The 17551-nt window shown below is 38.3% G+C and overlaps 1 protein-coding gene across 1 annotated transcript in view; it reads right to left on the bottom strand.

The window, feature by feature from the left end:
* Nucleotides 1-6990: 6990 nt before the first annotated feature.
* Nucleotides 6991-17551, bottom strand: part of LOC117403294 (potassium channel subfamily K member 2-like) — a 74600-nt gene continuing 64039 nt past the window's right edge. Inside the window, exons 6-7 of the mRNA XM_034005341.3 lie at nucleotides 17380-17519; nucleotides 6991-10124 (exon numbers count right to left, since the gene is read on the bottom strand). Coding sequence (XP_033861232.1) covers nucleotides 9804-10124; nucleotides 17380-17519 — 461 coding nt within the window. The 3' untranslated portion in view covers nucleotides 6991-9803. The remainder of the gene's footprint in view (nucleotides 10125-17379; nucleotides 17520-17551) is intronic.

Below are 17551 nucleotides of genomic sequence, written 5' to 3'. Positions count from 1 at the left end.
CATTGATTTTAACATTTTCAAGAGGTCGTTATGCCTATCTCGTTATTATATAATCATGCTAACGTGATTTCCAAAATTATGTTGATTTTACGAAATAATGTTAATATCTTAACGAGCAGTGCTTCTTGCGACTGTTTATTTTGTTTGCATGGGAATTTAAAAGCAAATCTGTGTTAATTGTCATAATTTATCAGGAGTTAATTGCACTTGGAAAAGGAGGGTTTTAATTAACGAAAGACTATAACTCACCTTGAAAAAGAACAGACCGCGGCTGTGATGCAGACGATATAGAGACTACCTAGATAATTCAATATTTGTAGTTATGGAACTATTTTAGACTTTTATATACTTGTGGTCATGAATGAGATTTGTTCACTTGTTTTAACAATTTGTAACCTTAAGCCCAGAACACACTGCCCGATGACATCGCAGGAAGGGATGCATGGATGCATAAAGTACAGTGGCAATGGGGCGAATCAATAGGCAAAAATATAAGGATATGGCAGTAATACATATCTAGAACTTTATCTAGAAAGTTTGGCTAGAACTTAAGGTGATGCGATCGTGAAAACCACATATGACTGCAGACATGCATGTATTCTCTCTCTCTATTAAACACACACACACACAAACACACACATACCTATCTACATACATACACACGGTATTCCATTGGTTTGTATATAATGTCCGTGCCGATATTTTCTGAAAACAAGACCTGACAGCCTCACATTGTACTTTTTAACTATTAGATGAAATATTTACAGAATACTTAAAAACTGCTGCTATAATCATGATTCATTTATTATTAATAGCATTATCATTAAATTATACCAAATCACGTTTTTTATGTACAATGACGGTAACCTGTACTGTGTCCCCCAAATGCTTATAAAGTCAGCAAAAACATATTTTCCCTTTGTTGTAAATAAAAACGTGATTTGGTATAGCTGAATTATAACGTTATCAATAATAAAAAAAAAATCATGCAGCATGGTCCTAATAGAAGTTGTTAAGTATTCTGTAAACATTTCGTCTAATAGTTAAAAAGTGCAATATGGGGCTTACATTCAAAAGATATCACCACGGACATGAATGGAATACCTAATGTGATCGAGATCATTGACATGGATTTTGCCTAAAGTATTTGTAATATTGTCAGACTCCTCCCACACTGTATGTACAGTGTACACTCTCACCTTCATACATCTGTATGCACATATTAATTATACCATCTTCTTATAATACTGTAAGTGTTCGATGGCTACTTCTATTCTGTTGAGTTTCTTTATCGCATACAGGCAAGCAAACAGTACCAGAGGAAATGCATGATTAGAGGAATTCACAGAACAATTAACTATAAACAAACTGTGTATTGGGTTGGGGAGTTCTATCGTAATTTTAAAAGCTTAATAAATGTATAATGAAGTGTTGCATACATGGTATACATGTATAATAACTAACAACTACAAACACAAATGACACTTCAAACATATTTATTTATAGCCCCCAATCGTACATACTAAAATACATACAAAAGTAGATGTCAACATAAAATGAAATTCCAACCAATATAGATAGATGGTTTACCCCCCGCCCCATCCAAAAAATAAATCGGTGCCGTTACCCACAAGCCAGATCATCGTAAATCAGCATTGTATATGTGAAGTTATCTAAATAAATGTACATTTTGTATGACGAAAAGCACAATTTTAAATGAAGCTTACAAATTATACACAAAATAGATATTCCCATTATTTTCATTTCCATTTGGCTGCTGCTCAGAGGTGAAGGAGCCATCTCGCTATACGCTAGTAGCTCCATAAGGCGAATTATGCTTCCATTCAATTTTGCTTGATCTAGTTAACATGCATTTTGATTAACGAGTTCCCCTTATTTAGTCATTGAGACAGGAAGTGATGTGCGTGACCTGCGACAATTAAGCTTTTTAACGAGAAATGCGTTGATTAATGACCTCATTGACTCAATTTCAAAGCATTAGCAGATTGATTTAATTAACACATTTCGTTTGAAAATCACTTGCCACTAAAGCTCTCGTTACTATACTACGAGTTCGATACAATAACACTGTTTTTTGAAAATCCTGCCCAATATATCAAAATCCAGATGTATATACTTCCTTAAGAAAGAAGACACCACCCTAAAAAGCATTGTTATTCAAGGTCCAAGTATTCAGGGATCCAAAATTGTAGCAAGCATGTGAGCAGATGTTTACTTTTCAATAGATTGCATTCTTGAGAATTTGCCCAGCTCAGACTTACAAATTTGGCAGATAAAGTTAATCATTTTCAGGAGTTTCCCAATAAGAAGATTACAAGTACCATTATAAACCCTTGTCAGTATAAATAGTGTCATTCTATAAAAATGACAATAATTTATATTTTATGGCACTGTTGCACAATATGGAGTATCAGCACTGCAATAGAACAGGTAATACAAGGCAAAACAAGCTGTCATGCCATTCAGCTGCTATGCTTTGACTGGGTTTATTAGATACAAAAGCATAAAAATGTACCAATATAGAATGGGTTAGGAATGCAACAAAACATTCTACAAGTAAAACAGGAGGAGACAAAACAGATAATTCAAAACAGATAATTCAATTTAATTTTATTGCATGCAGAAAATATATGCTGTTCACTATAGGATAATATTTTTAAAATATATTTTTAAATCTGACATGCCTCAAATGCTGAATATTTTTATGGATTTGACAAAGCAGACCGAGTTTTATTTCATATTTTGTTGTGTTAAGATGGTAGATTGTCTTTTCCTGGTGAATGTTTTGACTGATTTTTGCGCTGGCCTTTTGAAAAGCATTTTAGCTACAATAACCTTGTCAACTTCTAATTATTCAGTGTAACCATGAAATCCATTTCGAGATGCTCCAATGCGTTAGCTTTGTAATCCTTTTGTGAATCAACCAGCTCATAATAATTCAGTCAATGCTGGAGGCCATGTTATCTGTAAAACCTCAGTAATACTGCATTTTTAAATTTTATTTGATGAGTGATATGTGATTGGGTTTGTTTGCACTTCGGGGTTGTGTTATCCCCAGTCTTGACTGACTACATGTCCGCTTCTCAGAATTGCAAACACGTCTGGATATTTAACTGCACAAGGAATCAATCTTTATGTAATTGATTGTTTCGAATCCGAAGACAAATGTACACTTTGCGTTCCAAACTCAATCAATTTCAGAGAAATCAATGTATCTGAATCCGATAGAAACGCCATCTGGATTCCCAGCTCAAAACTGGTTTACATGCAGAATATATAGTGGAATTTGGAATAAATTCCTCAAATAGATAGCTTGAATCCATTTATTTGTGCATATAAAACTAGGCAAATGAGACTTGTTTCTACACTATATTGGATAGGATGCAGATGTTCAAATGAACTAGAATGATAATTAAATACAACAGTTTCAACTAAAATGAACATTATTAAAGTGTTGAAACAGAGAGCCAAAGGGGATTGGCATAGTAGTGTGTTTTTGGTAAAGTGTCCTGCGTTCTCTGTCATTTGTGCAATTAGCTCTTTCTCCATACATTTTTGTTTGTAAGTTAAGTTGTCACAATTACATGTATGCTTTATAAACCTGGTAGAAACTGATTTGTTTGTGTTCCCTATGCATAGGATTATGCATGCACTTGCCCCCCACAACCCCCACCCCCATAAATCTGTTCATAGGGCAAAGCTGCAGTATCAATTTAATTATTAATATTATATTTTAAGTTTTCATATGATACTAATCAAGGTATAAGCCTTAATGTATCATAATAAATTGGCTAATTGTATTTTATAAAACACTACAATCACTGTTGACAGTGTCAGTCATATGAAGAAACAGTAATACCGGTCTTCTATAGAAGCGACGAGGATCAGCGGTTCCCAAAATAGTTCCCAAGGTGGGTCTCTGAACAAGGCATAGTTAGCACATACAGTACAAATATATTTGTACATCAGTGTAAAGGACAGTATTAATACCTTTTCATTAAATAAAAAACAATCACTAGATTTTTCTTTTTATAAAGAATTTGCAATCCCTCACTCCCCTTATGCAATGGACTCAACCACAAACACGATGTGTCATTATTATGAAGCCTATCAGAAACATCATCAGAAAAATTTTGCTACTTTGACTGTGCATCATTAAACAAAACAAAAAAAAAAGATGGACATCGTTGAAGATAATGCTAGGTAAGGAGGCTGCACAAAAAAATCCAATGTGTCCCACTGTCGAATAATACTGTGCAAAGCAAAAACTAATTGAAGACATGTCAGATAACGAGTTTGCAGCTGAATGAACGGCTTTGCTCTCCAAATTGATGCAGAACAACTGTATACATTTGTATAGGTACTGTAACTTTACTGTGTGAATACAATAAGTATGTTGTATTCGTGTGGTTGAACTTTAGCTTAAAATTGAAGGCAGTAGTATTAGGTTAGGTCTGCATCAGTTCAACAGCAGTAAAATAGTTTGTGTAACCATAGAAACGTTGTTAACGTGATTTTTATAAGTGCTTTATTGGTTAAGTGTTTTGTATGTTCTCAATCAGTTTTAGTCCCAAAGTGGTATAATTATTGTTTAAAAATACAGATGCAGCTACCTAATTAAATAGAGACTGTTGTTGGAATTAATGCTAGTAGGCCTATCATTCAGCAAATCAGTGCAGTACTTGGTGGCAGTACAAATTGGAAAAAGACAACAGAAAAATGTAGTGATCACCAACAAAGCAGTTCACATGTTTCAGTAGTTGTGAATGTGTCCCCACCCTCACACCCACAATTTTTTTTTTTTTTTTTAAATTTGGAATCGCCAATTATTTTCTTCTCATTTTCAACCCAGCTCACCGCTGCCACCCCCGAGCTGACTTGGGAGAGACTAGGACAGACACACACGTCCTAAAAAACGTGCTGTCAGTCGTTTGCTTCTTTTCACTCTGCAGGCCCGCCATGCAGCCTCCCAAGAGCTACAGTGTCAGAGGACCATGCAGCTCTGGGCTGCCTGCAGGCAGGCCCGCCGGCGCCTGGCCAGTCTACAGGGGTCACTAGTGTATGGTGAGCCGAGGACACCCTGGCTGACCTAAGCTCTCCCCACCTGGGCAGCGCTCGGCCAGCTGTACGCCGCCCCCTGGGAACTCCCGTGCATGGTCAGTAGTGGAATAGCCTGAACTGGAACCAGCGATCCCGAGGCTATGGGGCGCATCCTGCACTCCACATGGAGTGCCTTTACCAGATGCGCCACTCTGGAGCCCCCCCACATTTTTGACCCAAATACCGGCTATGACCCTATGTGAGTCTGGTATTCAACATCAACATATATATATATATATATATATATATATATATATATATATATATATATATATATATATATATATATATATATATATATATACAGTACTGTGCAAAAGTTTTAGGCAGGTGTGAAAAATGCTGTAAAGTAAGAATGCTTTAAAAAATAGACATGTTAATAGTTTATATTTATCAATTAACAAAATGCAAAGTGAGTGAACAGAAGAAAAATCTACATCAAATCAATATTTGGTGTGACCACCCTTTGCCTTCAAAACAGCATCAATTCTTCTAGGTTCACTTGCACACAGTTTTTGAAGGAACTCGGCAGGTAGGTTGGCCCAAACATCTTGGAGAAATAACCACAGTTCTTCTGTGGATTTAGGCAGCCTCAGTTGCTTCTCTCTCTTCATGTAATCCCAGACAGACTCGATGATGTTGAGATCAGGGCTCGATGATGTTGTGGGGGCCATACCATCACTTCCAGGACTCCTTGTTCTTCTTTACGCTGAAGATAGTTCTTAATGACTTTCGCTGTATGTTTGGGGTCGTTGTCATGCTGCAGAATAAATTTGGGGCCAATCAGATGCCTCCCTGATGGTATTGCATGATGGATAAGTATCTGCCTGTACTTCTCAGCATTGAGGAGACCATTAATTCTGACCAAATCCCCAATTCCATTTGCAGAAATGCAGCCCCAAACTTGCAAGGAACCTCCACCATGCTTCACTGTTGCCTGCAGACACTCATTCGTGTACCGCTCTCCAGCCCTTCGGCGAACAAACTGCCTTCTGCTACAGCCAAATATTTCAAATTTTGACTCATCAGTCCAGAGCACCTGCTGCCATTTTTCTGCACCCCAGTTCCTGTGTTTTCGTGCATAGTTGAGTCGCTTGGCCTTGTTTCCACGTCGGAGGTATGACTTTTTGGCCGCAAGTCTTCCATGAAGGCCACTTCTGACCAGACTTCTCTGGACAGTAGATGGGTGTACCAGGGTCCCACTGTTTTCTGCCAATTCTGAGCTGATGGCACTGCTGGACATCTTCCGATTGCGAAGGGAAGTAAGCATGATGTGTCTTTCATCTGCTGCAGTAAGTTTCCTTGGCCGACCACTGCGTCTACGGTCCTCAACGTTGCCCGTTTCTTTGTGCTTCTTCAAAAGAGCTTGGACAGCACATCTGGAAACCCCTGTCTGCCTTCAAATTTCTGCCTGGGAGAGACCTTGCTGATGCAGTATAACTACCTTGTGTCTTGTTGCTGTGCTCAGTCTTGCCATGGTGTATGACTTTTGACAGTAAACTGTCTTCAGCAACCTCACCTTGTTAGCTGAGTTTGGCTGTTCCTCACCCAGTTTTATTCCTCCTACACAGCTGTTTCTGTTTCAGTTAATGATTGTGTTTCAACCTACATATTGAATTGATGATCATTAGCACCTGTTTGGTATAATTGTTTAATCATACACCTGACTATATGCCTACAAAATCCCTGACTTTGTGCAAGTGTACCTAGAAGAATTGATGCTGTTTTGAAGGCAAATAAAGGGTGGTCACACCAAATATGGATTTTTCTTCTGTTCACTCACTTTGCATTTAGTTAATTGATAAATATAATCTATTAACATGTCTATTTTTGAAAGCATTCTTACTTTACAGCATTTTTTCACACCTGCCTAAAGCTTTTGCACAGTACTGTATATATATATCAATCAATTCACAAGCGCAGCTCTAAAGGTTTGTCAAAACTAAAAACTTAAGGGGACATGTATCAAGCATTTGCGACGGCATTAAGGCCATAGCACAGAGTTTATGCCGGCCTTACAATTGCCCAGTATGTATCATGACACTTTTGGAAAGTTAAGGCCATGTTAGCACATCCAGAATGTGCTTCGCCATGCAATGCACTCTGTTGCTCATTAGCCATGCATTTAGCCTTAATTATATGCATGGGCAAATTGTAGGTGGGGCTCATTTGTAAACAAAGTCTGTGATATTAAAATGAGATTTATGAAGCGGCAGAACAGCTGCACCAACCCTTAACGGGTCCACAAATAAGACTGATTTCAAATTGGTCTTATTTGGGTGCAAAGAAAGCCAGAAAGCAGCTGATAGGAAAGAGCATTATGGTAGCAGTCATAGAGGGGCCCAGAAAATTCACTGTATTTTTAAAAGAATCACGAATGACAATAAAAAAACAACAAATTTCATGGTGTGTCACAAAACCGACATTTGTAAAAAAAATAAAAAAAACAACACATTTTCTATTTACATTATATTCTACTGATGTAAGTCGCCTAAAATGTGTTATCATTGATAGTTCATCAAGAACATCACCCAAAAGCCAAGGCTGAAACATTTTAACATTTAGCCTAGCTACTCCTAGTCAACTCTTTAAAAATTCACATTGTAACACTATTCGCTATTGAAACATCTTGAAAAATGTAACAAACTTCCTCAGGAAACAAGACGTTTAAAATGGTCTGCAAAAAAAGTAACAAGCAGACAAAATAGACTTTTTAAAAATAACCTTGGATGACAAATTCAGCAACATTTTCGAGTTTTGTAAACCTTTAAAACTTAGGTTGACACATCAATTAAAATGTGTAATTCTCATAGCCTATTTTGCTTCCTCTAATCCCAAAATACAGGTATTAAACATGTATTGGTATTAAACACGTTAACTGCAAAACCTGAAATGACAAAACCGAAGCTTTTGTGCTTTTCTTTGTAACACTGTACATTAGTAGTATGTAAAAATGTTATTGCACAGTATGAGGAATTCACCAATCATGAAGCCGGTTTTTGTTTGACCCTGTTGTCGTAGTAACCAAATGCATGGCATTGAGCCGGACCGTGTACAGCTACTGTAGCGCTGCTTCTACTTGATAAAAGTATGAAATGAACATTGGAGGTGAAGAGTAATGTAAAATACTGTACGGAAAATAAAATGCACATTTTTCACAGTAGGCAGTCAAATACACGATTTCCGTGAAATTAGTGCTATTGTCAATGTTCGGGGGCATTTCTTACAACGGAAAGCACAGACTCCTGAACAACCCAGGAACAGAAGAAGAGTACTGAGAAGAAGGGAGAGTATTTAGGGTCTGCATTACCCTTTCTGATCTCCCTGAGAATTAAATTATAGCTCGATACCAGCTATTTTATTGTTTGTAAAATACAATTGTTTGAATTCATCGTATAATAAACTTGGTTCACATCCTTTTCATTATGTATATTTGGTTTTATCCATTGTCAACACGGCTCATTGCCAAATGACCTAACTATTGTTCAATTGAGGTAGCCCATTTGGACTGCTGCCGGTAGTCCATTTTGAGGTTTCAGAACATCGGCGCAGCAGAAATTTTGCATTTAAATGTGCCAGCTTATGCCGTGCCTCATAAAGTTTGGGCTAGTTAATACATTCGGGATGTGGTAACATTTGTGCCATGGCAGAGCGCTACTTTACACTCCGCCAACTTAGCACTGTGCTGGTCGATCTTGATACATGTCCCCCTTAGTTTAGTTAATATTACTGAATTTACAGATAACTGAAAAGCATGCTTACTTTCTAAGATTCATGTTTATATTTTTTCAACATACTTTATGTCTGGAAAAAATAATGCTCTATAACATGGTCAATCAATTATGAAGATATACATGTGATAAAAACAGATAATTATTAAATGTCATTAATGTGAAACCAAGGCCAGTGACGCTAATTTAGATATATCAACACACAAAAGAGATATCATTTCAACCTATTCAGACAGACCTGCTGTTTAAACTGAAAAACATTTGCTTTTCTGTGTAGGTTTATGGGAATGAAAAAAAAAAGATTTTACCAAAGTGTGCCTTTGCAACTGCAGTCAATTAAACTTGTGTTACAAGTGTTACTTTGATGTCCTTTGGGTTTGCCTTCAGTCCATTATGTTCGTCATTTACAATCCTCACATTCAGGTGGATATCAGTTTTATAAAAAAAGAGTAATTAATTTAATCATTCAAACATGCAATATTTATAAGATGGGTATTATGTAAGGCACTATTCAATTTCCTTAAGAAAAAAAAAAAGCTACGCCTCCACTTCAAGATATAAGGGCCTGTAATTAGAGCTAGAAATTCTCCTTTGTAGACACAGATGCAGTTGGTACAAGGCATGAAGTAATCCATTAGCGTTTCTTATTCAGTAGTCAATAAAAAAGTCGATGCTCCAACCAAATTGTCAGCATCCACACCAAGCCACATATGGTGATGTATCAACTGAGCCAATTTATCCAAGCTGATTTCCTGATTCATTTAAAAAAAGGATTTACCCTCACTTGACAGTCATTGCTTTTATGCAATATACATTGATTTCACCTTGACCTACCAATGCTCAAAGTGCAGTAAACTCTTGTAATCCAATATCACTGGTACATACTGGGTTCAATGCAGTCCATAGATACCATGTAAATTACTGTGAATGAATCAGCATCCATTGTTAGTTTTATTTAATGTGTTCAATGACAGCAATTTCCCCACTGGCGTACTGTGCACTCAAGCCATTCAGGTAAAGGCTGTCGTTTTTTGTCAAGGTTTGGGGGGCATCTCTTTCTCGTTCATCTGTAAAGTTAACAGAGAGAGTCCTCATGCCCGGAGTCAGCTCTTGATTGGGGTTGAGCCCCAGCTCCGCTGACAGTTTGCGTTTGATGGAAGCAGCTCGTTGAAACTTGTCATAGATATCCACACTCAGGCGCCTGCGAGTCTCTTTGAACTCTGCCGAGACATTAGCTGTCCATTCGGCAGCATGGGCACGGAACTCTCCCACCTGAAATAGACCAAATACACGAGAAGGGAACTTAACTGGATATCAAAACATGGGACAAAAATAACAAAAAATCTCCATCTTTTCTATATTTCACTTTACTAGCTCTGGTCTTTATTAACTCTATCACCTTCGATATTTCCTCTATAAGAGCCTCTATAGAGATAATAAACCTACTCATGCCTGTGAGTGAACACTGTATTACAATATTTTTTTACACATAATCTCCCGGGGGGGTGAAGCCCACAACAAACCTGAGCACATACATATGATTGATAATGACTTGTCAAAACATTTGACTATAGGTAAAGCTACTACGACTTTGTCACGGTCACGGAAATCGTGAAAATCGCGAATTTGAACAAAAGTCAGTGAAATCTTGGAAATGGGCACTTCCTTTATTTCATTTAAAAATGTCATGCACTGAAAATACAAATCTGCAATTATCTAAATTGTTTGGTTGTGTATGCGCGCAGCATTTACATGTAGCTATGTAGGTCAGCGAATGAGATTTGTATTTTGTAGCTGAACAAGCATGTAAATGAACACAGATTGTATGCTACTGTAAACTCTCGGTTGTGATCTTCACAGCGCTTGTTAATTTTTTTTAAAAAACAAAACAAAAAAGTTGGCTTGCATCTTCAAAAAATGTTAATTTATACTTACATTTTATTTCTTGAAACTTTTTTTTATATAATGTAGTGCGCCCAAGTAGTCTGTTGAAAATAAATTCTCACTTTCTCTAAAACTAAACATTGCTAAACAAAATACTTCAGACCGCCGTTGAACATCTTTTTTATTTCCTGCAAACTATATAAAAATGAGGGGTTTATCTGTTTTTTAGTCTTTTTTCTGATCTTCCTGATCCCCCGGACCCGTTTCTTGGACATGGTGCCTGCCTGTGTGCTTTCACCTTTTTTTTTTGTTTTTAAAGGGGCAGTGCTCTGTAGGCTACTCAAACAACCAATATAAACATCTTATTATTGAAGAACAAATATATACCGTTATTTGAACACGGTAATAAAAACAATTATTTGACAAGCTGATGTTTATATAGTGTTATAAAATGGGTATTTCCTGATTGGTCAAACAGGTCACATGGGGTGTTGATATTACAGCATATCACCATAGGTCAGCACTTTCAAAAAGATACCATACACCACTAGAATTTTGAAAAAAAAAAACTGCAGACATTTTAGAATTCATCACAATAAATTGATGAGATTTATGTAAATGTTAACCTTTTGGGAAGTGTACATTATATAGTGAATGAGTCTGATTTGGACAATGATTAATTCAAGTAGTGAAAAAAAGCAAAAGTATTCAAATCAATTCAAAACTCGCCATTCTGATCGCTCTGCTCCTTCTCCCTGAACTACAGCATTTCCATGTGCCATTTTGAACATACATAGTTAAAAAAATATATCTTAAACTTTTAGCTTTTTACAAAAGATTTGGGTCACTTAAAAATACTTTTGTGGTTAAATGGATGTTTTGTTGCTGTTGCTCCTGGTCTGTCCGTTCTTCTCCTCTGGTCATTCTGCCTGCTGCCACTGGTCCACCCCCTGCGCAGCTGTATGATCGATGCAGAATATTTATAAATGCATCTCAACAATTCCTGCTGTACCTTTTTCTCCACATAAATGTGTCCAAGTACTATGGTATCATCTCTTCTGCTGTGTTGTTTTAAATTGTTTCTTAACACTGGCCTAGTTCTCTACGTTGTCCAGCCCTAAACTGCAAAGTCAGTTTGATAAGTAACTGCGTATTCTATGCAAATGACATCTTTCTCGCCACTGTGAAGCTGTAGCACCAATCTGGGATGGATACCTCCTGTTACAACCCTGGATAACAAAGGACGATATTGTAACGTCTTGCTGTTTTTTATTTTTCTTTAAAATATTTCCCAACATAAAACCAATGTCACCTTACAATAATTGATTTCAGTGTTTTAAAATAAAATATCAAACAGAACGAAATTTCAATGTACCATTTGTAATTCAGTAATATGAGAGAATTGGTCGGGTCTGAATACTTTTGCAAGGCACTGTATATATATATATATATATATATATATATATATATATATATATATATATATATATATATATATATATATATATTTGTTAATGTGTATGGAACTATTTTTTCTTAGCTCAGCTTTAGGCGGAAGTATATTTAATTAAAAAAAAAACACTTTTTTGTTTATAAATTGTTTTTTTCTTTTTTTTTCAATTTAGTTAGTTAACCCATTTTATAAGTGCAATAAGGCACTTCAGGGTGTGTGATATACTCTAATGCCACCACACCCTGGGCTGTTGAAGCCACTTGGTTTCGCCTCGTGACTTGCAACGCACCTGAGTACATTTATGCCGGACGCGCACAGAGAAATAGGAACACAGTTTATTTCAGACGCCATCTGTTTCACTACGTGGCCGGTGTCAAAGCCTGCATATTATTAACACAGGTTTGTACTAGTCAAAAGCAATAGTCTTTAAGTTATTGATTTTGGTGTACTATTTAAAAGCTCTTGTGTATGTTGATGTAGCTAAAACTAAATTATTTGGTGACCTTTCCTTGAATTCTTGTTTTCTTTTGCAACTCGCATGTGAATCAACAACCTTACCTAACGCACCATGAGTCATTAAGAACACTGGATATATTTTTGGAAGATTGCCCTTTGCTTTCACTTTGGTTTGCAGGATAGCAATGTACTGCTTTCTGATAACTGCTGCTTAACCCTTTGCGGTCCTATGTCGGACCTGGTCCGACATTGCAATTTTCCCTTTCCGGTCCAATGTCGGACCCTGTCCGACATCATCAAAAAGACGTAAAAAACAGGTCTCTAGTAGTTTTTCTCCGGAAAAAGCCGAGAAAACCATTCAATGGCTGAGTGAGACCGATAGGAGCCGAGAGAAGCCGAAAAAAAAAAGGCGTATCTCATGAATACAGATAGCCCCGACACCACATAGATAACACGGACATAAACAAACAAGATAGCAGCTTCTGCATCCAGCGCTGAAAGAATATCACAGACATTTGCAGAGCTTTTTTTTAGATTTTATAGTAATAATGACTTGGATCGCATTATTGAGAAGTTTGGTGATAAAACGAGTGATCAGGATGATTTATCAGTATGTACTATTATTAAGACGTATGTGAAAAATATAGCAAACAAGGGGTGGGGTGGGGCTGGAGATGCAGTACTGAGAGTCCTGTTGACATGCAGTGCCTTTTAAACCTGTTTTACTGTGAAAAAATACTTTTAAACAGCGCGTCTAAAAAAAACTGCGAGTGTGAAAATAAATTGGACATGACGCGCCTGAGATGCGCTGAATAAATGGACCGAAAAAGGTTAATTCAAGATTTATATCTGTGGTAATGTACCTAGTTGTAATGTAAACTACAAAAAAGTTGATTGAAAAATGCTAAATCGCAAGCCAACCATTTCAGACATCCTGTAAAGAAAAGATGCCTACTGTACTTAAAATCAACATGGAGAAAACCTGAATGACAGCAGAAAACATCTGAATCCCTGTAGCAAAGTGGTTTGCAGTGTGCAGGTGTAGAGGTGCTGCGGTACACAAGTAACGGCAAACAAGTGATTTCAATGTCCAAACAATGTTTTATTTGGAGTGGAGGTTTTGTAATTCCAGGTCTTTTGTGACCGCAAATAATAATCCCTGGCAATACACAGCAATTTGATCCCATCCACGCTGCCAAACAAAAAAAAACACAGGGCTTTTTGCTGTCATTTAAAATACACAAATCATAACAAATAAACAAATACAAAATAATACAAACTATACACAGGGGCGGGGGGCGGGGGTTACCCCGTTCTAAAATAAACATTTTCTTTAACCCTTTGCGGTCCATTGTCGGACTGGGTCTGACATTGCAATTATTCCTCTCAGGTCCTTTGTCGGACTGGGTCCGACATCATTATAGCAACGCAAAAAACTGGTTTTTAGTCATTTTTTCTCTGGAAAAAGCCGAGAAAACCATTCAATTGCCGAGTGGGAGCGACAGGAGCCGAGACAAGTCGAATAAAAAAAGGCGTATCACATGAATAGTCATACATGGCCCTGGTATCAGATAACGGGGCGGTCATAGTAAACAAGCTGGCTGAGTGCGTCAGCGCACAGAGACTATCATGGACATTTGCAGAGCTTTTTTCAGATGTTATAGTAATAAAATAATGACTTGGATCGCATTATTGAGGAGTTTGGTGATAAAACGAGTGATCAGGAGATGATCGATCGGTATGTATGACTATTATTTTTTTTATTATTATTTATTTCTTACATAGGTGAAAGCTATAGCGAACTAAAGGGTGGGGCGGGGCTGGAGATGCCTAGTGAGTGCTTTGTTGATATGCAGGGCCATTTAAACCCGTTTGACTATGGAAAAAAATAATTTTAAACAGCGCGTCTAAAATTAACTGCGCGTGTGAAAATTAATTAGACCTGGCGTGCCTGACGCGCATTTAATAAATGGACTGCAAAGGGTTAAATAATAAACACAATACATTTTAAACAGCAGGGCTTTTCTACCGCCCTACTACATACCACCCCCCCCCACCTGGCCCCAATGGCCACCTCTCCCCTTAGTCCCAAAGTCCCGGTCAATGTTCCGGCCCAGGAACAGAGAAACCCAACCCAAAACTAACCACAGCTAGGCTGACCGTGCACAGGCTTGCTCCTCCAGCCAAGGCAATCCCAGCAGTCAAACGGCTGCTGGGGGTGGTGGTCTCCGGACCCCCCCCCCCCCTTCCTTTTAGCCGGCAGCTCCCTATTCTGGGGCTGCCGGCCACCAAATTTCCTGCAGCGAAAGTGCTGCGGTGGAAGGTGGTCTCCTGACCTCTCCCCCGTGCTTCATAGCTGGCAGCTCCCCCTGGTAGGGCTCCGGCCACAGTATTTCCTGCCATGAAGCAGAGCTGGCAGCGACTCCAGGCGAAGCAGAGCTGGCAGCGACCCCAAGCGAAGCAGAGCTGCCACCGACCCCAGGCGAAGTGGAGCAGTAGGCAACCCCGGGCGATGCGGAGCAGCAGGCAACCCCTGGTGATGCAAAGCAGCAGGCAACCCCGGGCGATGCGGAGCAGCAGGCAACCCTGGGCGATGCAAAGCAGCAGGCAACCCCAGGCGATGCGGAACAGCAGGCATCCCCAGGCGGTGACGTGCAAGCATCCACGGGCGGTGATGTGCAGGCATCCCCGGGCGGTGACGTGCAGGCATCCCCGGGCGGTGACGTGCAGGCATCCCCGGGTGGTGGTGGTGGTGGGCCCAGCAGGTACTCTTCCTCTGCTGGTGGCGGCGGGAACGGCAAGCAGTCCTCCCCGGCGGTTGAGGCGGAACCAGCAGGCATTCTTCCTCTGCTGGAAGAGGTGGGAGTGGCAAGCAGGGGGGTGCTGGGGTCCCTCAGCCAGCTCTCGTACCTCTCCATTCCTTTTTGGAGAGATGGCACTTCCTTTCCCCTCTGGACAGAGCTTTCTGTAGTGCCTCACCTCCATAAAGTGCAGGCATCACGAAGCTTCCTCCATCCTCTTATTCCAAAAAAATAAAATAAAATAAAAATAATCCTTTTCTTGCAGTATCCTTTCTGGCCTGAGTCCAGGAGGCGCTGGTGATCCCATGCTGGACACCACGTGACATCAGGCCAGAAGCAGGAACAAAACACAAGGCAAGTACTGCGGTGTAAAAGGCGCTGCGGCGCTGTTTATTTTTAACCAAAAATAAATAAACAGTTTTAACAAAAAAACACTTCTCACAGACCAAAATAAATATTCAAACAAAACAAATCGAACACATAAAACACAACAAAAGTCAGGTCAGGCTGGGCAATCGCTTTCACTGATCCTGTAGTTTCTGTTTAAACTCACTCCACTCGCTATCGTTCTCTCCTCTAATTAATTAAATTGGGAGATGGCCACCTTCTACATGAGTTTCTGTATGGATGGAGCTTCTGCTTTCTACCGCCCTGCTACACAAGAAAATAGAAACTAACATTTCTGTCACAAGGCCTTCGTCAGAGCAGTCTTGCGACAGAAATGTTAGTTTCTATTTTCTTTTAAAGAATAAAAAAGTGAGACTTGGCAAAATACAGTGTGCAGGAGTGTTTTACGTTTTTCATTTTGATATGGTCACCTGTGATGAGACTTGGTGTGAAACATCTCTCCCCTGCGCACGCAGCTGGTTCAGCTCGAGCACAGTAGAATGTTCAGCTAGGCGCTCGGCTTCAGAGGAATTGCAGGATTTAAATGAAACAGTCCAGTCTGTCAGAAGTAGCGATAGAGAAGACACTCCTGAACCCTGCCGATTGTCATCCCGGCTATTCCCCATCTCTCTCTATCACCTGCCCTTGTTCGGCTAACCATCCGTCCTTCAGTCTACCCGGACTCATTCAGGTACACCACTAGTTATTTATAATATCACCCTTCTTGGGTTCTTTTTTATACTTAAATAGTATTAATAAAGGTATTTTTGACTGTATAATAATTCTCAATTATTTTCCCCATTGTATTCAATCATGCTAAAATCTTATATCTTATTTCACTTTAAGCTACAATACATTAACAATTTTCAGAAATGAATGAGTTACAGATGAAGTCAGAAATTATGAGGACAGAAATGAAATAGTTGTTCAGAAATTGTAAGAAAAACAACTGCAAACTGTGAGAGTATTCAGAAATAAATTATCAATCATGAATTGCAATTATTTAACTAATTCATGTTTTTTGTGATATAATTTAAATAGCATTGTGTTAGTCTGTTAATTGATTTTTTCATATATATATATGTGTGTGTGATATACTGTAATTGTAATGTTTTTGTGTTACCTTGTTAATGTATTAAATATGCATGTGAACAGTTTGTGATATTTTAAATGATATAATTAAAAAAAATATTGTATTCTAATGAACTTATATTTAATACATGTGCCTTGTTATTAAAAATGTTTTGGTCTGTGTTTGATTTTAAATTCTTTCTACATCAGCAACCCTATAATATACTGTAGTATATATAAATATATAGTACTCTTCTATAGTAGGTACCCTGAGGGGTACTATAGAATTCTATAGATTCCGCAAAAATACCATAGTTACATACTATAGTACAAACTGTAGTAAATACTACAGTACATTCTATAGATTGCCTTTATGTGGGAATCCAGCACCAAATATTAAGAACATGATGATAGCATAAAGTATCCCTTTAACTTATGGCACACATTTGATTGCAAAACATAATAGCCAACATACCTCTTCTTTTGTTTTCTTGGATATCACCCGGAACCAGTCTCCTATCATGCTAAGAACAGCAGCAAAGTAAGCAAGGCCAACCAGGATCCAAAACCATACAACCGGTTTATAGAAATCCAGGTATTCAGTTTCCGATCCACCTAAACAATACAAAATCACAACTCCTTATACA

This window comes from Acipenser ruthenus, chromosome 5 (assembly GCF_902713425.1).
Source record: "Acipenser ruthenus chromosome 5, fAciRut3.2 maternal haplotype, whole genome shotgun sequence".
Classification (NCBI taxonomy): Eukaryota; Metazoa; Chordata; class Actinopteri; order Acipenseriformes; family Acipenseridae; genus Acipenser; species Acipenser ruthenus.
Note: the sequence above shows the minus strand (reverse complement) of the source record. Positions and strands in the feature narration are given on the sequence as shown.